Raw genomic sequence first — 27,864 nt, 5'->3', positions numbered from 1 at the left:
CCCTTCTGACTTCTTGTGGCTCCATACTGCTGCCCTGCTAAAGACTGGGCAGAGTCCCAGACAGACTAAGCTGTGTAACTCTGGGGTGGAAGCAATTCCCACACCACCTCCCAAGCCTCCCATTTAGGGGAGATCCACTAGCCCCATCCTCCCAACTCCTGGTGGCCCTGCCCTGCTGAATTAAAAATTTGGGCAGAATGTGGGACAGACTGAATTGTGTGGCTCTGGGATGGGGGATATGTTTCCCTCACATGCCCTCCCTTTACATGGATAAATCTTAGTGTGTTTGGGTCTGATAAACTCTGCTTGCCTCACCCTGGTAACTGAGACTCTGCCCTACCACAAAGATGTGTGAACACCCAGCAGGTCACAACTAGAATTGTTATACCCTAGGACATTTGCTTAGTGGCCTCAGACCCAGCACTGGCACTGTGTTTTAACCTGTATCGATTGGGTAAACACCATTCACCCTGACCTGGTAACTCACTAAAAACCAACTCATACAACTCAAATAGTACTAGAAGTTCTTTCAATGACTGAGCCTAACAGGAAATCATCAGGTGAAGGGAGGCAGAAGCAGACTGCAGTGTGCCCTGGGATATTTGCTAACATGCCCCCAGGCATGGTGCTGTTAAAAGCTAGGCTTATTGTGCAGCTTTGTTCTTCCTCTGCATACCCAGGCCTGGGCAGAGGTAGCCACAAACTGTGGATTGCTTTGTAGCTCCAAAAAGATTGTCCAGGGCCAGTAACATGCAGTGTCTAACATTGGTCATACCACAGTATCTCCCGAGACCCCAGAACCAAAACAACCAAATGCCAGCTTCAGACAACATCAGAACAGGATCTAATTAGCTTCACAAGCAGCATATCCAAAGGGAGATCTTGGCAGGCACCAGATCCTGCTGAGGTGAATTCCACTTTTTTGTGGTCACGACCTGCACAGCTGCTTATATACTGTGATCAGGGTTGATTCTCAGTCAGCCAGCCTAAGGGTTGACCCCATGCTTGAATGGGCCAATCAAGACTCAATTAAAGCAGGAGGGCTCACATAACTCACACAAAGAACATTCTTAGATCACCTAGTTTAGGTGATCAGGGAGGCTACACCACTGGGTTCCACATAATACCTCCTACACAAGACCATCCTACCAAGACAGGAAATCATAGCAGATCTACCTAATACATAGAAACAAACACAAAGAGGCAGCCAAAATGGGAAGACAAAGAAACATGCCCAAAATGAAAGAGCAGGAGAAATTTCCAGAAACAGAACTAAATGAAACAGAGGCAAGCAATTGATCAGCTATAGAGTTCAAAAAGTGGTTATAAAAATGTTTAAGGAACTTGGTGAGAACTAAACAGCATGAAAAAGGACATAGAAACCATAAAAAAAAAGTAAGAAATGAAGAATACACTGGAAGGAATAAACAGTAGGTTGGATGAAGTAGAGGATTGAATTAGTGATTAGGTAGACAGGGTAGAAAAAATAATCCAATCATAGCAGCAAAAAGAAGAATTAAATAAATAAGTTTATGAGACCTTTAAGACAATATGAAGCATAACAACATTTGTGTCATAGACCAGGAGATGAGAGAGGGCATAGGATCGAGAATCTATTAGAAAAAATAATGACTGAAAACTTCCCAACTTGGTGAAAGAGACACATGAGTCCAGGAACTGCAGAGAGTCCCAAACAAGATGAACCCAAAGAGGCCTATACCAAGAAGCATCATAATTAAAATGGCTAAGGTTAAAGACAAGAAAGAATCTCAAAAGCAGCAAGAGAAAGACAATTAGGTACCTACAAGGGAGCTGCCATAAGACTGACAGTTGATTTTTCAACAGCAACATTTCAAGCCAGAGGGATTGGCATGAAATATTCAAAGTGATGTAAAGCAAAGACCTACAACCAGGCCTATAACTAATACTACTTTACCCAGTAAGGCTATCATTTAAAACTGAAGGAGAAATAAAGAGCTCCCCAGACAAGAAGCTAAAGGAGTTTCTTAGTACCAAACCAGTATTACAAGAAATGTTAAAAGACAAAGACAAAGATAAAGATAAAGATGATGACAAAGATGGAAGAAGAAGAAGTAAAAGAAGATGATGAAAAAGAAGAAGAAGAAGAAAGAAGAAGGGGAAATAAAACCAGAGGAACATAGTTAAAAGAATAAAATGGCAAAGAATACATACCTATCAATAATCACTTTAAATGTAAATGGCTTAAATGCTTCAATCAAAAGACAAACAGTAGTTGAATAGATAAGAAAACAAGACCCATGAATACGCTGTCTACAAGAGACTCACATCAGAACAAAAGATACACACAGACTAAAAGTAAAGGGATGGAAAAAGGTATTTCATGCAAATGGAAATGAAAAAAAGCTGAGGTAGCAATACTTATATCTGACAAAATAGACTTTAAAACAAAGGCTATACTAAGAGAGAAAGAAGGGCACTACATAATGATAAAGGAGGCAGTCCAACAGGAGGATATAGCCCTTGTAAACATTTATGCATGCAACAGAGGAGCACCTAAATATGTAAAGCAAATTTTGATGGATATAAAGGGAGAGATCAACAGTAATGCACTCATCAAAGGGGATTTTAAGACCACACTGACATCTATGGATAGATCTTCCAGCAGAAAATGAACAAGGAAATGGCAGCCTAAATAATATACTATATCAGATAGACTTAATTGATATTTTCAGACCATTTCACCCTAAAGCATGAGAATATGCATTCTTTTCAGTGCACATGGAACATTTTCTAGGATAGACCACATGTTAGGGCACAAAACAAATGTCAATAAATTTAAGAAGATTGAAATCATATCAAGCATCTTCTCTGTTTATAATGGTATAAAACTAGAAATCAATCACAAGAAAAGAACCTGAAAAAAAACACAAAAACATGGAGGCTAAAGAACATGTTACTAAACAATGAATAGGTTAACAATGATATGAAATGAAAAGGAAGAAATGAAAAGATACCTTGAAACACATGAAAATGAGAACACAACAACCCAAATCTATGGGACACAGGGAAAGCGGTCCTAAAAAAGAAATTCATAACATTACAGGTCTATTTCAAGAAACAAGAAAAATCTCAAAAAAACAATCTAACTTTACACTTAAAGGAACTTGAAAAAGAACAACAAACAAGCCGAAAGTGAGTAGAAAGAAGGAAATATTAAAGACTGGAGAGCAAAAATAAATAAAATAGAATCTAAAAAAATACAAAAGATCAATAAACTAAGAGCTGACTCTTTGAAAAGATAAACAAGAGTGACAGACCTCTAATGAGACTCATCAAGAAGAAAAGACAGGACCCAAATAAATAAAATCAGAAATGAAACAGAAGAAGTAACAACTGACACCCAAGAATACCAAAGATTGTAACTAGATATTATGGAAAACTATATGCCAACGAATTGGACAATCTGCAAGAAATGGATCAATTCATAGAAACATACAATCTTCCAAAACTGAATCAGGAAGAATCAGAAAATATGAATAGAAAGATTGCAACTAATGAAATGGAAGCAGTAATAATAATAATAATAATAATAATAATAATAAAAACCTCTCAACAAACAGAAGTCCTGGACTGGATGGTTTCACTGATGAATTTTACTAAACATTCAAAGAACTAACACCTATCCTTCTCAAACTATTCCAAAATAGAAAGAGGAAGCAAGACTCCCAAGTTCATTTTTTGAGACCAGCATTATCCTAATTCCAAAACCAGATAAAGACACTACAAAAAAAAAAAAAATATTATAGGCCAATATCCCTGATAAACACAGATGTTAAAATACGCCCCCCCCACAAATATTAGCAAACTGGATCCAGCAATACATTAATAAGATCATACACCATGATCAAGTGGGATTTATTCCAAAGATGAAAGATTGGTACAATATCTGCAAATCAATAAATGTGGTACATCACATAAACAAAATTAAGAATAAAAATCACATGATCATATCAAAAGATGCAGAAAAAGCATTTGATAAAATCCAGCACCCATTTATGACAAAAAACTCTCAGCAAACTGGGAACAGAGGGAAAATACCTCAATGTAATAAAGGCCATATATCACAAACCCTCAGCCAACATGATAATCAATGGGCAAAAACTAAAGTCATTTCCCTTAAGATCAGGAACAAGACAGGAATGTCTGCTTTCATTACTCTTATTCAGCATAGTACTGGAAATCCTAGCCATAGCAATCAGACAAGAAGAAATAATAGGCATCCAAATCGGAAAGAAAGAAGTAATACTGTCATTATTTGCAGATGATTTATACTGTATATAGAGAACCCTAAAGATTCTAACACAAAAACTACTAGAACTGATAAATTACTTCAGTATAGTAGCAGAATACAAAACAAATATGCAGAAATCAGCTGTATTTAAAAAAATTTTCTAGGAATAAGTTTAACCAAGGATATAAAAGATCTATACTTAGAAAATGATAAGTCACTGAAGAAAGAAACCGATGAAGATACAAATGAGTGGAAGTATATACTGTGTTCATGGATAGGAAGAACTAACATTATTAAAGTGTTCATTTTACCCAAAGATATCTATAGATTGCATGCAATTTCTATCAAGATACCAGTGGTGTATTTTATAAAACTAGAACAAATAAACCACAAAAGACCTTGAATAGCCACCGCAATCTTAAGAAAGAACAATGTAATCAAAACAGCATAGTACTAGCATAAAACAGACATATATGAGGTCTGTCCAAAAAGTATCCAGCCATGTAATATGAGCAATAGAGATAGTTACTGAAGAAGATACAACATACAGGAAACATTGTACATAGGACAATGACATCTCAGTTCCCTTCAAAGTAGGCACCTTGGGACCTCACAAGTTCTCTCAGTCACCATCAGCTGCCCCATCGTATTTTCCTAAATCTTATTAACGGTCTGAAATCTCTTCCCTTTCCAAGGTGATTTTAGTTTTGAGAAAAGCCAGAAGTCACAGAGTGACAAATCTGGACTGTAGTGGGCCTGAGTTATCTGGGTGACTTGATATTTTATCAAAAAACTCTGTATAAGATGTGATGCATGAGTGGGTGCATTGTTGTGATGAAGCTGACGATCACCAGTTAGCCATAGCTACGGCCTTATGAATCATTCAAATATCTTCTGCAGAGGAATGTTCAAGTTTAATGCAAAATCTGATGCAGATTCGTTGCTCTACTTGCTCAGTCATTTAGAATGAGACAGTCACACAGTATACATGCTCACTCAATGGCATCTACAGCCCCCACTGACCAGTACAGTGAAATTCTCATTGTTCACATATGTGCATTCCAGTCCACTCTCTTCAGCTACCAGGTTATATCGATGTTGCACAAACCATTCTTGTTATATTAACAATGATTTGACTTTTTCTGGACAGACCTCATAGGTCAGTGGAAAAGAATAGAAAGCCCAGAAATAAACCCATGCCAATATGTCAATTAATATTTGACAAAGGAAGCAAGAACATACAATGTGATAAAGATAGTCTATTCAGTAAATGGTGTTGGGAAAATTCGACAGATACATTAAAAAGAAAGGAAGAAAGTAAGTAAGAAAGAAAGAAAGAAAGAAAGAAAGAAAGAAAGAAAGAAAGAAAGAAACTAGACCACCTTCTTACATCATGCACAAGAGTAAACCCAAAATGGGTTAAAGAATAAATGTAAAACTTGAAACCATAAAATCCTAGAAGATAACATAGGCAGAAAAATCTTGGACATTGTTCATAGCAATATTTTATCTGATTTATCTCCCAGGCAAGGGAAACAAAAGAAAAAATAAACAAATGGAACTACCCCAAACTAAAGTTTTTGCACAGCAAAGGAAAACTTCAACAACATGAAAAGACAACCCACTGAATGGGAGAACATATTTGCCAATGATACATCTAATAAGTGGTTAATATCCAAAATTTATTTAAAGCCCCCATAAAACTCAACACCAAAAAAACAAACAATCCAATTAAAAAATAGGCTAATAATTTGAAGACATTTCTCCAAAGAGAACATACAGATGGCCAATAGACATATGAAAAGATGTTCATCATTGCTAATCATCAGAGAGATGTAAATTAAGACCACAATGAGATATCATCTCACACCAGTCAGAATGGCCATCATCAACAAATCAGCAAAAAGCAAGTGCTGGCGAGGATGTGGAGAAAAGGGAACCCTCGTGCACTGTTGGTGGGAATGCTGACTGGTGTAGCCACTGTGGAGAGCTGTACAGAGTTACTGCAAAAAATTTAAAATGGAACTGCCTAATGACCCAGTGATCCCACTTCTGGGAATATATCTGAAGAAATCCAAAACACTAATTCAAAAATATATATACACCTCTATGTTCTTTGCAGCATTATTTACAATAGCCAAGATTTGGAAGTAGCCCAGGTGTTCATCAGTAGATGATGAGTGGATAAAAAACCTGTGTGTGGTACATTTACACAGTGGAATACTACTCAGCTGTAAAAAGAGGGAAATTTTACCTTTTGTGATACCATGGACGGCATTATGCTAAGTTACATAATCCAGTCAGAGAAAGATAAGTATCATATCATTTTACTTTTATGTGGAATCTAATGAACAAAATTAACAAACAAAATAGAAACAGATTCATAGATACAAAGAACAGACTGACAGCAAAAAAAAGAAAATCATAGACACAGACAACAGTTTGGTGATTGCCAGAGGGAAGGGGCAGGTAGAAGAGGGAAAGGGGGAGAAATGGTGAGGGAAGGAAACTTGAATTGGGGTGGTGAACATATAGTGCAATATACAGATGATGTATTATAGAATTGTACACCTGAAACTTATATAATTTTATTAATAATGTCACCCCAAGAAACTCACTTAAAGACAAAGGGAGGAAAATATGTCTCTTTATAAGGAAAAGTATTTCCTATGTGACTTAAATAAATACAAATGGGTAATAGACTCCACTGGTTACCTGTTATTCAGCCTTACCAAACCCATTGAGTACATACAAATAATTGAAAATACAATGACAAAGAAACTAAGCTGAAAGGCAAGTAAACTATTTGAAGTGGCTAAATTTTTCATTGAACAATTATGGCATTTTCAAGTATTAAGACGGCTGCTACTTTGAGTCAATATTTACTTTATATTCAAAAGCAAAATGGTACCTGATAAACATTAAATTGTGCCTACTGAATTTGCAGTATAGTATATTACCAAACAACTTAATAATTTTTAAAGCTTGATGAGTTGAAAGGCATCTGACACAGATTAGTTACAATTAGAACTTAATTTGGGTGGAATGACAGTGGGGACTAGACGGGATCTTATTTTTAAGCCCATTGGGAGAAGACTTTGAAAAATGTACCCTTGACTTATATAAATGTAGATTTACCACTCTTCTTAACAAGGGTGAGTTATAATTTATGCCTGAGGAGATCAACAATAACAGACATGGAGATTTGTTTTGGTGAGTGAAACCTGAGCACAGTTGGCCCCAGGTCAATGTCTGCATTCCCCAGTCTAGCGGCAGAGGCAGCATTGGGAGAAACTGGAGCTAGACTGGCCTTTGGCCTTCGGGAGGGCAAGTGGGGGACGGGCGAGACAACGGTTGCTGAAGGCTGTCCTTGGTTTGTATGTGTGGCTGCACGTTACAAATAAATTAGTAAAAAGACTGGATAAGAAAATAGGGAAGCAGACAGGAAGACATTGACTAACTGCGGGTAGAAATCAAAGACCACAATGGAAAGTGAACGTGTCCATTTCCACGGCTACGGGTTCAGCTCTTAACTATTTGGGAGGGGGTGACTGGGTGAATTAAAACTTGGGAAAATCACAGAGGTGAGTCACCTTAGTTAAGGGAGAAGGAGATAAAAGTATCTATTTGCAGCCATGATGGTATCGACGCGGAGGTCAGGATAACCTCAGCGGATGGCGTACACAGCAGCAGTGGCTGAATGTTCCTCTCCGCTGGATCCCATCCTTGGGGAGGATGGTGTGGAGGGAAGCAATGAGGTGGGGAGACAAGGACAGTGCATGATCACCCCATATGACTGATATACACGTTCTCAGAAGCAAAAACACACATATTGCTCATACCCAATAATCAGCAATGCCTTTTGTACTTATAAAAATATTTACAAGTGCTTAATTATTAACATTTAAAGCATAATTGTATATTATAGTCTACGAGAAGTGAGGAAATACCTGGTTGTTGATATGTTCCTGGATTTTTTCTCTAGTCACTGAAAGAGAAAGCAAAAAGAAATTTAACATTAAAGTATAAAATGAATAAGATACAGTACTCGTTTTGCTCTGTTCTCATTCAAAACTCCAGTATTGGTCATGGGCTTTCTGAGCAAGAATTTGTATCATAATATGAACATTTGCAATCACTCCAATAACTGGAATGAAAAAAAAGTCAAAACCTAAAGAAACCACATTAGACAAAGATAACAGAAAATGAAATGGATGGAGGAGGGTGATACCAGAAGAATATATTAAACTCTGGCAGAGAAATGGTGATGAGATGAAAAAGACCAAAGAAAAATTCTAACAACATCCAAAGATTTCTGAACAGTGACAACCTGTTCAGGTATAATACTAACACTGAGCTCATGCAACCCTGAGGACTAGACAGGAAGATTTAAAGGGGCAGATGTCAGAAGTGTTACTTTAAAAATCTGTTCTCTTTCTTACCTGTGAAGGTGATATAGACATTACTATGCTTTGTTATTATAGTACTGCTGGAGATTGACTTGTTTCTGTCCCGCCCAAGATACCATTTATACAACTGTTGTTTTGTACCTTAATTAGAGTAACAAATAAAGCCAACATAGGGGTATAAATAATAAAGTTTCTAAAATAATAAACCTCAGTCATTGTGGAAATAGCCTGCGAGTGATCAATGTCATGTATATCTTAAACAGAAGGAAAAGAATCCACAGTAATAATAACCGACAAATGACCAGGAAAGGCAGGAAAGAAGTAATTTTGTGGCACTGCAGTTAATATGTGTGTGTGAACCTCTTGGTGTGAGATACACACTTTATTAAACATGTCCTTTTATAATTTTAATTCAGATAATTGTGTGGTCACACACATTGGTAAGAAGTAATACAGACAGCTCCTGTCTGTGTACACCTGACCCAGCTTCTCCCAGTGGGAACAGATGAGTGATCTATAGCACAGCGTCACTGCCAGGATATGACACCGACACAGTCAAGGTTAGAGCATCTCCATCACCACAAGGATCCCTCACAGGGTCCTCTTCTAGCTACACCCAATTCCCTCCCACCCCTGCATTTTCAGCCAGCCACTCCTGGCTCTGGATCCCCAATGAAAGGAAAGGTTCATGGGTTAAAAATCATTACATGGACCACCTTAGGGCCTAAAGTTGGTGACTGATGAGTTCTGAATCACACCAAATACTTAACTTTGTGCAAGCAGCTCTTCTTGTATTAGTCCCCAATTGAATTTCCAAGAATTTAAAGTATCCTAGTAACAGTGATTAAATTGTCAGAGGTCTTTTTTCCCTCTTGTTTTATTCAACATCTGTAGCCCCCTTGTTCTGTGTTAGGACCCAATAAGTGCTCAAAATGGTGGGAATTGAAGTGAAGAACTGAGAATAAGTTCTAGGTAACTTATAACATCATGTTTGACAATTTTCCTGAAGATCAGCATTATTTTAGTTGTTCTTTTACTGTGAATTTACCCAAATTTCCACTGTTTTCTTCTTTTTAAAGCACTATTTACTAAAGTAAAGTTTCTTAGCACAGTTACAATGAACGCAGAGGCTTCTTTTTAATTGCATTGTGCAGTGTGTGTAATTAGGGGTCAGGGGTGGTGGCAGGCTGGGCAGCACCAGCTTAACCTGAAAGTGCCAGTTACGAGCAAGAACCCAAGACACAAACCTGGTCTGTGTCTTGGGATGACAAGACAAGCTGGATACAAGTTTTCTTGGTAAAGATCAGAGGGAGCCCAGGATCTATCCAAATAAAGAAGAGGAGGGTGACTGTTGGTGATGCAAGTGGCAGGGAATATATCCATATTTTGGGGAGATTTAGGTATACAACTCAGGCAGCAAGGCAGGACCCATGCTGGGGGACTAAGAGGTAAGGCAAAGGCTGATTGCAAAGACAACAGGGCAGTCTGAGGTCAGGGAATTGGTTGGAGATCGCGGGGACTCAGGAGCCAACTAGACCATTCCTGTGAGTTACAGCTACTTAAATATGAGAAAAATGATCTCCTCCCTTGAGCTCTGAAAAGTCGCATAAATTAAAACACATAATTATATAATTATTTTGTGGCCCTAGTCATTATAATTGCTGCTAATGATAATTTTTTTCCTCTTGCTTATGGATAGTCATAGCCTGGTGGAGATGTAAATGTTCCCTGGCCGAAGCACGGAAAAAGGAGGGAATCCCACTTAAAACCTTAGTCATCCCCAAATTTATTCAAATCATATGTGAAAAAGAGGAATGAAATTTAGGGGATAAATTTTAACTGCATAAGCCATTGCTAATAAAAGATTAAGAAGTATGTGGTTTAGCATCTTTTAATTATTTTTTCTAGCATCTTGAATATACAATGTTTGAAATCTCTGGTTGGATCAACATTATTTTGCTCAGAGGTTTGTGGACTTTGCATACTGATTCTTTCCTGTTTCCAAGTACATTTGCTTTTAGGCTATTTTTATTCACTTTAAAGGAATTTTAATAACTTTCTGTTGACAGCATGGACAGCTGGTCTTGAGAATTAAAGAAAATTCACTTGCTGACTGAGGAAGGAAGTGACATCAATGAGCTTCTAAAGTCAGCCCAGAGGGGGAAATTGGCTTGTGAGAGAGTAGCCTTTCATTGCGCTGTATTTATCGAGAGAAGCCTTGAGATGCAAATTGGTGTATCAATCAAACCTATGGTGCCTACCTCCAACCAGCATAGTGCAAACTGAAGGGACACTGAGAAGAGAAAGGATGAGAAGTGCAGGATTCTCGAGGCTACGTGAACTACGGGAGCTCAGGATCCCACCTCTGTGTGCTGATACTTCATTCTCTGTCAAGCCTCTTTGTCTAGAAAGTGAGTTCGATGTAAACTCTTGGTTGAAGTCACTCTTTTTCTATGACAGACAGCTAATAAGAACATGTATATATATATTTATACAGACTTATCTTGTCATTTTAATCCCTCCACAAAGTGCTATCAATTGCTTTTTATCCCCCACCGAGAGCTATTTGGAAACAGAGATATTTAGGTGTCATATGTAGCTACTCCCTTGATAGCCTGATATTTTTAAAACTGGTATTCATTGTTTAGAAATTTACTGCAGAAAAAAGTCAGGAACCAAATCTGGACTTCAAATAACAATGACAATAGTCATAACAGTTATCATTGTCATCATAATGAATGACTCAGTTCTTCACCACCATTAGAAAATTTTCCTCTAGAGCTGCAGTTATCCATTTTTCAAAGATATCCATGTTGCAATTGCATAGAATGTATATGTGTGTAGGTTGTGTAATGTGAACGTGAATGTATGTGCGTATATACACACACTTGTGCGAAAGACAGGAAGACAAGTACTGATAAAAATTTTATGGCTGTGAGCCCTGGCTGGTGTGGCTCAGTGGATACAGCGCTGGCCTGACTGCTGAAAGGTCACTGGTCTGACTCCCAGTCAGAGCACGTGCCTGGGTTGCGGACGAGGTAACTGGTTGGGAGTGTGCCAGAGACGGCCAAATGATGTTTCTCTTCCTCTCTTTCTCCCTCCCTTCCCCTCTCTCTCTAAAAATGAATAAGTAAAATCTTTAAAAAATAAATTTTATGGTTATGAGCTGAAAAATTAAATTGATGAGTATTTATTTCTTAGCTCATTCTAGAAAGTGTCGGAGGTGGCTACAGTGGTAGTTCAATCACAGTTAAATAATCTGAGTTTGAGTTAACAATCTAGAGTTAAACAGAATTGAATTCAGCTCAAAAGATAGGCGTATTAATGCTGGCTTCCTTATCTATAAAAATATTTTGGATATTCGGTTACATGTTCAAATTTTATGAGCTTAAATATGTAATTTGAATCACTCAAAAATACTGATTAAGTGGAAAAGAATGGATGAGGTCTCAACAGCTGTAGCCTTCAGGCCAAAGGACATTCAAATTGTCTCCAAGCCTGGATATCCTTTGACTTTATCAAAACTCACCCTTTTGATCTGTAGTGAATTTTAATGCATGTCAATTCTGTACAATATGCTAGATGCTTTGGAGGTACAGAAATAAAGTAGGGGAAACATGATGAGCAAACTGAAAAAGTAACAACAGGGAATCATGGAACTCTAAGAAATGTATTGGTAAATTATATAGTCAGTTAGGTCAAAAGATACTTAAATCTTGATACAGTAGAAATAAAACCAAAAGCAGTAAACTCCTTTGGTAGTGATTTTTTTTTTTTTTGATCTCACACCCAAAACAAAGTCAACAAAAGCAAAAATAAATAACTGGGGTGGCACTGAACTAAAAGGAAATCATCACTAAAATGAAAAGGCGACATGTGAAATGGGAGAACATATTTGCAAACTATGTATCTGACAAGAGGTTAATATACAAAATATATAATTAACTCATATGACTCTAGAGCAAAAGGACCTAACAATTTGATTTAAAAATGGGCAGAAGATCTGAATAGATATTTTTTTCAAAGAAGACATACACATGGCCAACAGGTATATAAAAAGATTTTAAAAAATGCAAATCAGAACCACAATGAGATATCACCTCACACCTGTTAGAATGACTACTATCAACAAGACAAGAAATAACAAGTGTTTGTGAGAATGTAGAAAAGAAGGAACCCTGTTCACTGTTGGTCGAAATGTAAATTGGTACAGCCACTATGAAAAATTATGGGGGGTCCTCAAAAATTAAAAATAGAACTACCACATGATCCACCAATTCCACTACTGGATATCTATTAAACAAACAAACAAATAAAAAATACCCCCACTAACTCAAAAAGATATATACACCCTTATGTTCATTGCAGAATTATTTATAGTAGCCAAGATATGAAAAACAACCTAAGTGTTCATTGATAAATGAGTGAATAAAAAGTATAGTATACACATATAATGAAATATTATTCAGCCATAAAAAAGAATGCAACCTTGCCATTTGTGACAACATGGATATACTTTGAGGGCTTTCTGCTAAGTGAAGTGACTCAGACAGAGAAAGACAAATACCATATGATCTCACTGGTATGCAGATGCTAAAAAAGAAACTTCATACTCATAGTTACAGAGAACAGACTGGTGGTTGCCAGAGGCAGGAGACGGAGGGTGGAGGGTGGAGGAAATGAAATGGGTAAAGGGGGTTAAAAGGCACCAAAAGGGGTATTTCTTTATTTTATAATGAAAAGCATATTCTTTTTAAAGATAACTTATTATATGAATAATACAAGTTCATTGCGGAAAAATGCAGATTAAAAAAAAGGAAATTTGCAAGACTCATAATTATACAACCAGAGGAATTCTCTTAGTTTATGTTCATCCAGATCTTATATTTTAATAACACATATGTACTATATTTCTATTTTTTTAAAATGAAGATTCTGTTTAAAAAGGTATTTAAATCTTGATATAGTAGACACAGTGATAAATTCACTTTCAGACTTTTCTAGTCTTGACTTGGTCACTATCAAGCTGCATGGCATTTGGCAAATCACTTCACTCCTCTAGTGCAGAATGACAGTGTTGGAAGTACAGATGGTCTCTAACTTTGTTTATAGTTACTTAAATTCTCTGGTCCCAAAAGGAATAAGAGAGATTGAACATTTCCATAGAATTGAAATAAATAAAAAGAGAAGAGGTCATGTTTGGTACAGGAGCTCAGGGGGCTTCATGGTGGAGATAGCCTTTGCTTTGGGTGGGATATTAACAGAAGGTTGGAGGAAAGGTATTTTACACAAAAGGAAAAGCATGCACAGAAGCACAGAACCAGCAAATGCTTGGTGCATGTGCAAGGAGTAGTGAAGAATTCTGCTTGATTGACATGTAGTCTATATGTTAGCAAGTAATAGTTGGACAAGGTAAAACATGCGATGACCGAGCAATAGCATGGAGGGCCCTAGATACATAAGGAGAGGCTTTTACATTTATTTGCTTAGGAGCTCTAGAAGATTTTTGAGCCAGAGAGTGATTAAACTAACAGTGGTATGGCTGGAGGATGGTTGATACTGGTAAGGGGAGGGAAAAATGTAGGTGAATGGTAGACTAAGTGTGTGAGTTGAAAGGATTTACTGTATTTTTTGCTCCGTAAGATGCACTTTTCCCCCCCAAAAGTGGGGGGAAATGTCTATGTGTCTTATGGAGCAAATATTGTGTCACAGACGGTGATGGGTATTACCTGACCTGTCAGCGGTGGCGACAGCTGTTAGAAGAGGAAGCGGTGGGCCCATGCAAAACCCCTGGGGATGCTTAAGTGTCCCACTTTACTGCTGAATCTCAGGGCATCTGGTCAGTATGAAGATAGCAAAGAAAGTGATATCAGCGATTGTGAGCAACTGAGCTTCATAAATTCTGACACTAGCGATGATGATTTCTTGGGGTTCCCAGAAAACTAGAAGAGTACTTGAACCTTAAAGTCTCTCCTCATTTGTTGATGACAGTGATGATGGTTATTAACAGCTGTTGACTGCTGTTCCCTTTACATGGTTTAAATATTATTCTGTTATATTTTATTAAATATTTTAGTACACCATTTGGTTCAGAATATATATATTTTTTATTTTCCTCCTCTAAACCTAGGTGCATCTTATGGTCAGGTGCGTCTTAGGGAGTAAAAAATATGGTAATTCAGGTGAGGGGCTGGGGTAGTAGGACAGTGAGAAACAATGAATTAAAGATGAACAAGATTGTAAGGCTGGTTACTTTGGAGGAGATGCTCTTAGTGCAAAGGTGAAAACAAGGAAATAGGGCGGGCTTAAATAAGTGAATTTAGTGAGTAATGGTAGAGGTGGTATGAAAAGTTCAGTCCAGCATTTGTTAAAGTTTCAAATTCCAACCAGTAACATATCCTGGGGAGGCAGAAAGAGAGCCGGGGAAAGAGACAATCTTCTGCAGAGACATGATAGGGAAAGCTACAGGATGCAAGACTTTTTAACGTATGGAGAGAGAAATAAATACCAAGTCAAAACTTTGAAAAACAGTTGTATTTTATTTGAATAATTTGATGCCTCACTAGGTAATGGAATGCAAACTTTACATTGTCTGCAGTGAATGGGACACTGCTCCTAAGCTAACACTACCAGGAAGTAGCAATCAGAAGTTTGATTTCAGAGCTTAAATTCTCACTTGTCCTGGATTTTAGTCAAAGGCTACAATTCGTTTGTTTTTTTGTTAACACATCAAAAACAATTAACTGAATTCTCTGTGGATACTGACTGCGTATTCAACAAATGTAACTCAATTCTGACACCATGCACCCAGAGTTAGGGTCAGATTCAAAGGTCAAGGGCTCAGTCTCATACATAACTCCCCCCAACCCCTCACACCAGTTGCAGGTCCAGGTTGTCACCTGTATTCCTGACACACTGGTTACAGACCATAGCTGGGAGGTCCCCATGACCAAATGGCTCGAAGAACTCAGAGAAACATTTTACTTATTTTTAAAAGGAATGTAACTCAGGAACAACCAAATGAAAGAGATGCATAGGGCAGGGTATGGGGAAAGGGCAGGGGGCTTCCACGCCCTCTCTGAGCACTCCACTCCCTGCATCTCCACGTGCTCACTAACCTGGAAACTCTCTGAACTCTGTCCTGTTGGGTTTTTATAGAGGTTTCATTACATAGACATATTTCTTCTTTCCTTTCTCCCTCCCTCCCTCCCTCCCTCCCTCCCTCCCTTTCTCTCTCCCTTCCTTCCTTCCTCCCTTCCTTCCTTTTTTAAATCATTAGCCATTGGCTAAGGATTCACCAGAGGTCAGGGGTGGGACTGAAAGTTCCAACACTGTGACCAAGTGTTTGGCTCTCTTGGCAATGAGCCCCTGTCCTTAGGTGAGTTCCAGAAGTCACCTCATGAACATAACAAAAGACAACTTTATTGCTTCATCACTTGGGAAATCCAATGGTTTCAGGAGCTCTGTGCCAGGAACAGGGACAAAGGTCAAATCTGTATTTCTTATTATAAATCACAGTATCACAGAGGCAATCACAAGTTCTAGCACAAGACACACAGGCCAGTTTCCTTATTTATAAACTGGTACTTATGAAATTTGAGGATTTATCTAAGGATAACAACCAAGTTAATGACAGCTGAGTGTAGAACACAAATTTTAGTAATGTTCAATAGTGAGAACAAGTACATTTGTTCCCCTGTCCCTCTTTGAGTACATGTTCCAAGTCCCCCAGTAGATGCCTGAAACCACGGATAGTACCAAACCCTACACATACCATGTTTTTTTCCTCTGCATGCATACCTATGCTGAAGCTTAATTTATATTAATTTAGACACAGTAAGAGATGAACAATAATAGCTAACAATAAAATGGAGTGATTGTAACAATATACTGTAACAAAAGTTGTGTGGATGGCTTTGGGGTTGATATTAAGTAAAAAAACAAGGGTTACTTGAATATAAGTGCTGTGACACCTGGACAGTCAAGCAGAAGACTACTGAGTGATCAACAGGTGGAGACTCTGGACAAAGGGATGATTCATGTCCCCGGCGGGACATCACACTACTCAAAGTGTGCAATTTAAAACTTATGAATTGTTTATTTCTGGAATTTTCCATTTAATATTTTTGGGCTGCAGTTGGCTGGAGGTAACTGAAAAGGTGGAAAGTGAAACCACGGGTAGGGGAGGAGCTACTGTAATCAGAATATCTGAGAGTGGATCTCAGTTTCTTTACTCTTTGTCTGGTGGCTTTGGGCAAACAGCAACCTTCCTGAGCTTCCTCATCTGTAAGGTAAGGATAGCAAACATGTTTATACTACAGAACCATTTTTGGGAATTCAATGAGCTAACACATGCAAAGGGCTTAGCACAATACCTGGCATCAGTAACGACTCTAGACTCATTCCCTTGTGTCACACCAGGTTGCCCTAGCTGAGGATAAAAAAACCAGATTGTTTAAAATCCAGATGGAAGCTGTTTTTGAATGTGGTTAAGGAGAATAACAACACATTTCAAGACAACAGGGTATTCTATTCTGGAGTGATTAGAAATTATGGAAGAGAACTAGTAATATATATTTTCAATGTCAAAAAATGAAAACAAATTAGTCAAATTTAAATGAGTAAATCATCTAGAACTTTTGCTTAGAGAACAAAAATTAAAATGCTTGGATTCCTGTTTTCACCTTAAGGCAGATATCTCAGTCCTGGTTTGGACCTCCATTCCCCGGACTGACACACAGCATGAGAGCCAGAGTTCTGGGGTGCAGAGACCCACTGAGCAAAGGCAGCAGGACTTTCCACGAGAAGTAGGTGGTCAATGTTTCTCTAGTGAACCAGTTCTGGTTCTCATGCAAAACATGCTTTGAGAAAAATGTTGTGTACAATTGCCTGCTTACTTTTTGATACTTCTTAGGATGAATTATAATACGACACCGAGAAAGAATTTCCCCTTGATCAAACTTTAGTCAGGCTCCTCTGAACCTTCTCCACTAGGCCTTGACCTTGACCCTGCCCTGTCTTCTGCCTACTTAGCTCAGTCTTAGCAAGAATCCTGCTAAGTAACTTTAACAAGAGTCCTTCCACACTTGATATATGATCACTCTTGATATCTGATTGAGTTTCTTATCCCCCTCTTTGATGTCTAAATCCTTGGCCTGCCTTTATCAAGAATCCTATTAGATAGGTTCATGAAAAATTCCCCTAACCTGATGTCCTCCTTAGCAATTGTCCATCCACTGACCCCAACACTCTGCTCCTAGGCTATAAATCCCCATTTGTCCCTGTTGTATTTAGAGTTGAGCACAATCTCTCTCCTCTGATACCCCTATTGCAACCATCTTAAATAAAGTCTTCCTTACCACTTTGTGTCAGAATAATTTTTTTCTTCAACATAGTTAACATTTTAGTATTAAATTTATTTTCTTTGTCTTAAAGCCATTATCTGTCCCCAAACTACTGATTTTATGAATTCATTATTAAATTTACAGATCCCATGTGCTCTAGCTTCTAATTATCTTTAGTGATGGCTCAGTCACTAGTGACACAATCAATGGTAGACACTGAACCTCACAATTCTTATTAAAAGTGAGCTTCCTCTTAACTCCCTAAACTTTGGAAGTGGTGAGAAATATTAGCTTTGTCTTTTTAAATCAAATGTAGATTTTTGAAATGGGATACTATTTTTTGTTTCAATTTCAAGCATTTTTTTTTTAACAACACTGAGTTGGGGCAGCTGGTTATTCTCAGGAAACTTTCTGGGTACTGGAGACTATACAGACAGTACATATGGATGCTTTTCTTCAATTACCTCTTTCCCATACATCAACATTCACCCACTTAAGGCTAGAAGTAGCTGAAAGGATTGTTAATGGGCTATAATTGTTAGTCTCCCAGCTCTTTGTACAGGATGTAAACATACCACCGGAGAGTTTGTTTGGAAAGTGTAGATTACAGTTCTGCGGAGAGAGTGAAAGCCATGCCCTTTCCAACGGTCCCTGGGCATGATCAGTGGGTCTTGCTGTGACGTGTGGCTGGGCCTATGGCCCAGGCATCAGAGACCAAATGTAAGCAGGCAGCCTGTGTCTCCCATGTACCACCATTTTCCCATATCAATATACCAGATGTTTTCCTGTGCAATATCAACAGATGTTTTTACAATATTTCATCTCCCTCACTTTTATGTATATTTTTGGCACTTTGAGGGAGTTTGCCCTTTGCTTGTACACTTCAGAGGTCCTAAGTATATTTTAATCACTTCTGCCTGCCAAGGTTGGGAGAAAAGGGGGATAGGACAGCATAAGCAGGTGTTCATAAAATCAATTCTGTGATGGGGATTGTTTTTTAACACCTAGGACAGGGTAGAAATAACAAAGTTGAACGTTATCCATCATAGCAAATTCTTTTAAAGTCACCTATTTATTTTACATCATTAAAATTAGAGGAAAATCATTTAATAGTCATTTGAATCACAACTTGTTTCTAGCTTCTTGCTTTCGTAAAAAAAAGATTTTTGGATTTTGAAGTTCGCCAATTTATTTATTTATTTATTTATTTATTTATTACTGAGTAGGAAAATGTGTTGATTCTCCTGTTTCATAATGATGAGAGAGTTCTTTTCTTTTCTTTTTTTTTTCCTGTCCACTTGGAAAATGTGTACTTTTGATCAAATCTGGTTTTTGCTAGGAAAGTAATAATTTCAACAAGTAACCTAAACTCACAAAGCCCTAAATTATTTTTATTATGAATCATTTTATGATTTTCTATATTAAAACCTCCCATCCTTCCTCTTTTTTCCCTTGAATAAACAGAAAACATAAATATTTAGAGTTCTATGGTTCTGCTGGAGTGCTATTTAATACAATAAATACTTACATCAGTATAATTCTCCTTATATTTAAACACACCCAAGTGTTATGTATAAATAAGAATTAAGGTGCTAATTTATGTCCTCCCACTGTCTTGTTCATTCCAGCATTCTCTTTTAAACAAAATTATGGTCATATCCAAAATATGAAAAAATATAAATTTATAAAATACAGATAAAATAAGTAAACTATTCGTTCGGCAGCCGTCCGTCTCGAGAGACGATGGTGTAGCTTCTTAAGAGTCTATCTGCACCGCCGAGAATGGCTGTGCAGTCCGACTCGGGAGTGACACGGTATCTGTCTCCTCCCGTGTTGAATCGACATCTTGCGATGACGCTGGAGTGTCCTCTCCAGTGAAGCTGAAGCTACAGAGCCTGGGCAGGGTGATATGGAGGGTCTGCTGTTGCCCATGCAGCAGACCCCCCCTCTCTTCGCAGCTGAAGGGTCCAAGGGAAAGACGGAGTCAATACAGCTTGGCTTCAGGTGCGCCGCAGGAGTTGCTGGTGTTGACTACAACGTCAAACCGCCTTAGGGACTCCGGCTCCGGATTTTCTGTCGGGGTTTACTCCCTTAGCCTTTCCCCTGAAGAGGTATGCCGCAAGGCAGCGGAGGTTTTTTGGAGTCAGAGTTTTCCTTCTCTGATGTGCCCTGACTGGAAGATCGAACCAGCAACACTTAGCTCGCAGGCCGACGCTCAATCCACTGAGCCAAACCAGCCAGGGTAAAAGTAAACTATAATCACCTGCAATCCTACCACCTGTAGATAAGACCTGCTAACATTTATAGTACACCCTTCCAAATCTTTTTTTACTTTTTCAAAACTATCACCTAAAACATTCGAGTTTTAAAAGCTATTTGTTCACTTAAATAATGTTATGAATAATTTTTGCATGCCATTAAATATTTTTAATGTATATCATGTTGAATGCCTGTACAGTATTTTAAAAATATATTTCAAATCTTTTTAACTCCTCTTTTGAGATGATTTAGTTACTTTACTGTTTTTTTTTTTGTGTGTTTTGGGGAGTGTGGGGGGGAGGAAACCTTATCATATGCAACGCTGTGAGGAGTGTTCATATAAATATACCTCTGAGCACATCCACGACCCTTCCTTAGGACAAATTTCTGGAAGTGGAACTGATGGATTAAAGAGTTTTACTAGGTATCTAAAACTAATACTACAGAATTCCTGTGGGCCTGTTTCCCAGCTCATATGTCAACTCTAAATTTAAAAAAAATTGGTGGCAATATTTTAGGAAACATGCTGTTCATGAATTCCTATTGTTTTGTATTTTTTAAATTTAGAGATGATCGACATTTTCATATGTTTATTAGGCACTAGCATTTCTTCTATTCATCTCCCGGGCTCCTTTTCTAATAGAGCATTTCTCTTTCTCTATTCATTTTTGCCTGTCATTCATTTTGTGAATCTTTTTCCTAATGTTTCAATTACATTTACTTATTTACAATTTTAGGCAATAAAAGGATGAACTAATGATTGCAACAGTTAGTATCTAGTGAGCACTGATAATATACCAGTACAATGCTAAGCATATCACATGCACCGTTCACTTAGTCTTCCCAACACTCTTGCTGAGATAAGGCTATGGGCATCTCCAGTTGTCAGATGCTGAAGACTGCACCATAAAGAAGTTAAGGTGGCTAAGCTTATAGAGCTGGGAAGTGGTGAGCCCAGTCTCCTGACTGCTGAGTCTGCCGTCATTCCTTTCCGGGTTTCTGCTTTCATCGTCATGCTTGGAGAGGCATAGCTCTGTGTAGCTATTTAAAATAACAAGGTCAATCTGTATGTAAGCATATAAAACAGTATCCTCATTGTATTCTCAGAACAGTGTGTATAACTAATCTGCTTTAACAAGTAAATATATTTATATACAAATAAAGAAGAGGAGATACACTTGAATACTTGTTGTACGTAGGGCCTGGTGGGAGAGGAGTTCACTTTTAATTCAGACACAACTGTTTTTTAAAAAACTTTTTATTAGAAACACGTACTACATTGAGTTAAAGAGAATGATATTTCTCTTTTGGATAAGAAGGCATGGTTGAGGCTTTGAATATGGCTTTTCTTCTTTGCACTTTGGGACAGGCATTCATTTGCTTATTCATTTGTTCAACTATTTAAGATACATGTTTGAAAGTCTACCTTGTGTTGGTTTGGGCTGGACCCAGAGGATACAAAGGTGAAAGGATATGATCAATCCCTCCTCAGAGTCTAGCAGGCAGACCAAGATAACAATTCCAATGTCACCATTGTAAGGAATAAGGCAGAGTGCACTCAGAACAGTGAGGAAGGAGGGCAATGTCAGGTGTCAGGAAAAACTTCTTAAAGGAGGTAGCATGTAAATGAAGAGATTCCTACAGAATTTCCCCTTTCCCAGGTGCCCCCACCCCTGCAGTCTCGGTGGCTCAACTCTCCAGGGACTAACCTGGGATTACTACATCACCTCTTGTGGCCTGACCCTTCCCTTCTCCCCCACATTTTGGAAGTAGTTCCTTTTAAAATAATCCCTCCTTCACTTATTTCAACCTGAGTGTGACCTCTGTGTCCTTGGGCAGCTGCATCCCAGCTGGGCACCGACAGGGCTAAGAACAGCAGCATCACTGGGTGTGGCTGGCCTGTCACTGGGGTGCTCAGATCAAGGCCACTGCAGCAAATGACTGCACAGGTGCCTTGAGAAACTGGCAGGTGGCAGGTGGCAGGTGGTAGGTGGTAGGAGGTACTATGTTGATGAGTCAAGGAGGCAAATTCTGAAGACTTCCAGAAATTATTATTGAGATAAAAGGAAGCCCGAGAAACATAGTCAATCTTATAATAAGTCTTTTTTGCTGATGTTTTCTGAGAAACACTCATCATGTAGATGGGAAAATGGAGGTTTTCACCAAGTCTTTAATTAGCCCACTCATTCATCTAGCAAATACTGAGGGCACACTACACACCAGGCACTGTACCAAGGAGAGGGTGAACAAAATGAGCCCCAAATCCTTCCCTACAGAGCTACTTCAGCATCTTGTCCTCCAGATACACACCTTTAGTTAAGCCTGGCAGTCGCTCCAAGCTTCTAGAACTCTGCAGCCTGGTAAGTCATTACTGGGACTAGTCATAAAAGCTAATGCTGGTGCTTATTACTGAGCCATTGGGTCTATTTTAAAGAACAGAGAATAAAAAGATTAGCTGCCTACAAGCTCCCCCAGCTGTTCAAATGGAAAAACTTCACAGAGCCCTAGGGTGCTGGGTCGTACAGATTCAAGCTTGCATTTTAAAAAAGTATTAAAAAAAGAAATGAAACAGCTCTTTATGTGTATCTTCAAATGTAAACACCTATTGCAACTTGAAGACTGTCCTGTAGCAGTAGAATGTGGTGACCGAGAGCACAGACCTGGCTGTCGTGTAGACATGGGTCCCAGTGCCAGTTCTCCCTTTGACAAGCTCTGTGACCTCAGACAATTTCCTTAGCATCTTTAAAGCTTGATTTCTTCCTAAAGTTGGGGATTATCAGAACGATACCTACCTCATGAGGTTTTCGGAGGCCTGTATGACATAATGCACGTATCATAATTAGCACAGTGCCTGGCACATAGTAAGTGCTCACTAAATAAAGTCACTTTTCTTCACTTATCCATAGGCTACTTTTATTTATTAGAATTTTTTTTTCAATCACAGTTGACATAAAATATTATATTAGTTTCCGATGTACAACACAGTAATGAGATATTTATATAACTTACAAAGCATAAGTGTAGCCACTCTTACTACACATTTTATTTCTTTTACTTGTCACAACCATAGGAACTAACAGGGGACTAATTGTACAACCTAAGCATTTGTAGCCAATACGTCACAGAGCCCTACCTATGTCCAACCAGTCATAAAAATAGACTCCTACACTAGACCTGGAAGAAGAGAGACACAAAGGTCATGGGATGGCACTCAGGGCTAACCACAGACAAAGATATTTGCCTTCTGGAGCTTATTCTAGACTCTAGAGGGGAACACAGTCAGTGACTTATAGATACAATACACAAGTGAACTATAGGATAGTTTAGAAGATGGTAAGCATTCTGGGAAAAGAAAAGGGGTGGTGGTGCAGTGTAAACTTGGGTGTTTATTAAGACAATGACATTGAAAAAGGATGTGATACAGGTAAAGGAGTTAGTTGGGGCTCTCCAGGAAAGGGAGCTGTAGGCAGAGGAAGCAGCAGGGAGCGCTGAAGTGAGAGTGTCTTGTCTTCATGTGTTTGAGGAACAGTAAGGAAGCTGGTGTGGCTGGAGCAGAAGGAGCTGGGCAGAGACCCAGCAGCTAAGGACAGACCCTGTGGGGCCTCGGAGGCCACTGTGAGGGTTCTGGCTTTTATTCTGAATGACGTAGGGAGCCGTGGCAGGGTTTGGGGCAGATAAATAACATGATCTCGCTTAATTTTAAGACGGGTCTGTGTTCAGAAGGAACTCTTGAAGGGTGAACGGGCTGCTGCAGTGATCCCAGTGAGAGCGGATGGCGGCTCTCACAGGCCAATGGCATTTCTCCTGGCTATGGGCTCTGATTTCAGATATCCTTTCAGGTGTGTGTGTTATAAAATGTGGTTTTAGTTTCAAATGCTGCATGGTATGAGAATGAAATCCAGTTTCTTCCCACGGCTCCCATGATGACCTCTGCCTTCCTCCAACCTCATCCTTTGACACTCTCTCCTTGTTCACAAACTCCAGCCACACTGGCCTCTTTTTGGTCACTTGATTACCCCAAGTTCTTTCCAGACTTGCTGAACATCCCCTTCATCCAGAACACTCCTTTTTCCTGACTCAGTTCAAATGTCTAGTGTTAGAGAGGCCTTCCCTGACCAAGTAGTTTAAAGAGGGCTCTCCTGGTATTCTTGGTCTCATTCTTCTGTGAATTTCCTTCTTGGCTCTTATTTATATTCTGCAGTTACAGCACATTTTAATCCTTGTTAATTCTCTGTTTCAGTCCACTAGACTGTAAGCTCCATGACTGGTCAGTTGGAATGGGGTCTGTCTTGTTCCAAGTGGAATTCTTAGTGTCTAGAAGAGCACCTGGCAGAATTAGGCACCTGACACATGTATGCCTGGAGAAACAAATGATAGATGAGTCCCAAAGGTCAAGCTGGAATTAATGGGCAAAGATGCAGGTCAGTGCATAAAAGGTCTGAGGGGAATGCAGAGAGAATTTCAAGTATCTCATAAAAACTTGAGGAAGTGATTCTTTTTATTGTGAATTGTTTTCTGAGCCCCAGACTGAATACTACTGCTCTGTGTATGCTGGGCACTTATCATATTCTGTTTTAATGATCTATTTTGTATCTTTTTCCTCCACCAGGGGCTACGTACTATTCTTTCTTTTATTCCTCGTACCTAACTGCTTGACAAATACTTTTTGTACCCAACCGTACTGACTATTCATGTCTTCTAAGTCTCTCATGCTGAGCTTTCTAATTAGGTCCTCATTAAAAATAAAATCTTACCATGAATCTTGGTGAAAAAAAGCTTTGCACACATGCACAATCTTTCAGACGTATTGAGATGTTTCTAATCAAGCCACCATCTGGGCCACATGTTTATTAGCTCTATTTTGTCTTGTTCCATCAATTCACAACCACATTACAAGATCCAAAACATGGGATTTGAACTATGATCTATGACAACATAGGGAGATGTCTATTTCCATTTTGAAGTTTTAAAAACATACATTTTGAAGTGAAAGAAATAAGGGGTTGATAAAATTAAAATCAGGGTTTAGGACTAGGTAGTAGATACTGGTAAGCATTAGTAGGCATGGCAAAGTTCTCTAACTGGTGGGGGATGGTTAGTACCTAAGATGCAGGCGAACGCCATAGTTTCCACTTTTCCTCCAGTGACTTTCTGGAACATTGATAGGTGACTGAAAAAAGACGGGAAACATTTAGATTCAAGAAGCATGAAGAATGTGGGGAAGGAAGACATGGGAGGAGACCAAGCTGTGAAGTATGTTTCCTGAATCTTAAAACTGCTGTTGAGTGGTTTCCACTTATTAGTGATTTTCATATTAGGTTAAAATTCTTTTAGGTTAAAAATTTAATTTGTTTTTAACTAACTATATAATGTTTATATGGTGCCTGGCAGCTTTCAAACACTTCTGCAATCCAGGATCTCATCAAACAAAGTGGGTATTATTATTCTCATTTTACAAATGAGAAGAGAGAGGCCCCGAGCTTCGGGCAATGTGCTCCAGGCCACAGAACTGTTACGTGGCACATCTGCTAACATGGCTCTTTTGGTAGCACACCTACTGTGTCCTGCCAACTTTTATTAGATCAGGTTCTCCTGAGGCACGATTTCAGTAAGGACTTGTGCTTCCAGGAGAAGCCAGTGAGGGGTTTGGGAGCAGGACAGGGAATGGGGGAGAGCCATACAAGGGTGATTCTAGAAATTCCAGACTCAGTGTAACTTTTGAGGCGGGGGTGCTGTGGAGCATAAATTACTCTCAGAATTTATTCCATCTCCAGGCAAAGGGGTTAGTCTTTTGTTGTCCCACACACTGCTATGTTGGCCAGTCTGCAAGGCGTTCCCCCAACCACCTTAGAAGAGCACCCAGTGTCTGGGAGCAATCCTCTGCCTTTTAGCAGCTGAGTATACTTGAGGGACTCCAACAGTGTACCCCAAATCTATGCTAATCAGGAGGGTAAAATGAACCACTAGAGTGGGATCAATGGGAGCAACTATGAACATAAGAAATTGTTTTATTCCTGTGCATTCTTAGGGCAGATGGAATCAGCCCATCCGGCACCTTCTTTGAAATCAGAATCAGATAGAGCTGCAGTAATCTGACTCTTTCCCTGAGGAAGCTGATACAAAGACACTCATTTAGAAAAAGGGTGTGAGGTCAAAGCCAGGCAGGTTTCATTGAAGTTACAGAAATTAATTCTATTAACACATTGTGTTCAGACAAAAGATCTAGCAGAGAGGACAAGTGATTTAATTCCCCAATCATGTAACTGGTAAACGGCAGAGCCTGAATGTGAACCCAGGTCTCCAGTGCTCACCAGTCTTTTCCAGGCCCCTACATGCCAAGCAAACGCAAGCAGGTTAGTTTTCCCGGTGGGCAGCGCTGAGGTGAGGATCCAGGGAGGCAGGATTAGGAAAGCGTGCCCTCCCTGACTCCTAGACTCAGTAGTCCCAGAGTCTGCTCAGACATGAGGAGAAGGTGAAGTCGCTTGCATGTTTCTGAAGTCCTTCTCAACTATGAATGTGGACATGGGTGTTGCTCAATAGAGGGGGGAAAATTCCATCTCCTTTCTCCTCCATCATGCAGCCCTATGAAGTGTTCTTGCATAGCTGCCTGCATTAGAGGCTTTATTACATCCCCTCTCCCCCTTAACAAGAAATGGTCTTTTTTGAAGGGAAGAATGAGAGGGAGCTGAGTGTTCTGGGGACCCTGTGTACCTTGAGCAGACTCTCCCTGCCCTTTCAATGTGTGCAGGGCTGGCACGGGCTAGATGTGTCTCACATAAAGTCACGAGGTCATCTTATGAGAAGTCCAACATGTTGATCCCATTTTATTTTCTTAAATTTCTAAGGAAAATGTGCATCTCCACAGAAAATACGTTACTTGAGAATATACAAAGCAATTTAATTTGTACTGAATTAAAAAAAAGTTAAAACCAAACCCAGATGGAAGCTGTATAAATGCTTGGGTTAAAAAGAAGATTGGGTCAAATACAATAGCAGATCCTAAAGCAATAGTGTGCGGCAGGGAGTACAAATCTATCCATATTTAGTCTAAATGCAGAATGACCTTTCATTACCAAGCCTTAAGCTTAAAGTCAGCTGCAGTTATTGGAAATCATTTCCAAAGGTCATTTGTAAAAAAAAAAAAAAATTGTAATATGGATTTAAAGATGCTTCCCATATAGGTAGAAAGCAAAGTCTGCAATGCTAGTAAAAAGTAATATGGGGGGAATCATTGTTCCAGTGATGAGTTTTGACAACAATCTGAAAGGTCTAGGGCCATACAGCTATCCATTTAATTTTCTTTCCATATCCATCAGTAGAATTGTTCCTGTGTGTATTGCTGAGCTATTTACCAACACCATATGTATAGCAGAAAAAGAGTATCCAATATTATTTAGGAGAGAGTTGCTGAGAACCATTTGCTTTCATTAGATCAGTGATAACTTTACACTGAAGCCAAGCAGAGAACATTCCAAGGAGCAAAAGTTTGACTCTGTTCCAAGTGGTGACATTTATATGCTGGGTGTCCAACATGTCATTAGAGAATTTTCAAAGGGCATATGTATAGCTGAAGTCACTA

At 38.9% G+C, this 27,864-nt stretch overlaps 1 protein-coding gene across 1 annotated transcript in view; it reads right to left on the bottom strand.

Annotated features, from left to right (window-relative positions):
• CHST9 (carbohydrate sulfotransferase 9) overlaps positions 1-27,864 on the bottom strand; it is a 192,217-nt gene that overhangs the window by 27,974 nt on the left and 136,379 nt on the right. Inside the window, exon 4 of the mRNA XM_090285689.1 lies at positions 8,224-8,261. Within this exon, the coding sequence (XP_090141815.1) occupies positions 8,224-8,261 (38 nt within the window). The remainder of the gene's footprint in view (positions 1-8,223; positions 8,262-27,864) is intronic.

This window comes from Furipterus horrens, unplaced genomic scaffold, assembly GCF_987537825.1.
Source record: "Furipterus horrens unplaced genomic scaffold, mFurHor1.1.pri manual_scaffold_8, whole genome shotgun sequence".
NCBI lineage: Eukaryota > Metazoa > Chordata > Mammalia > Chiroptera > Furipteridae > Furipterus > Furipterus horrens.
Note: the sequence above shows the minus strand (reverse complement) of the source record. Positions and strands in the feature narration are given on the sequence as shown.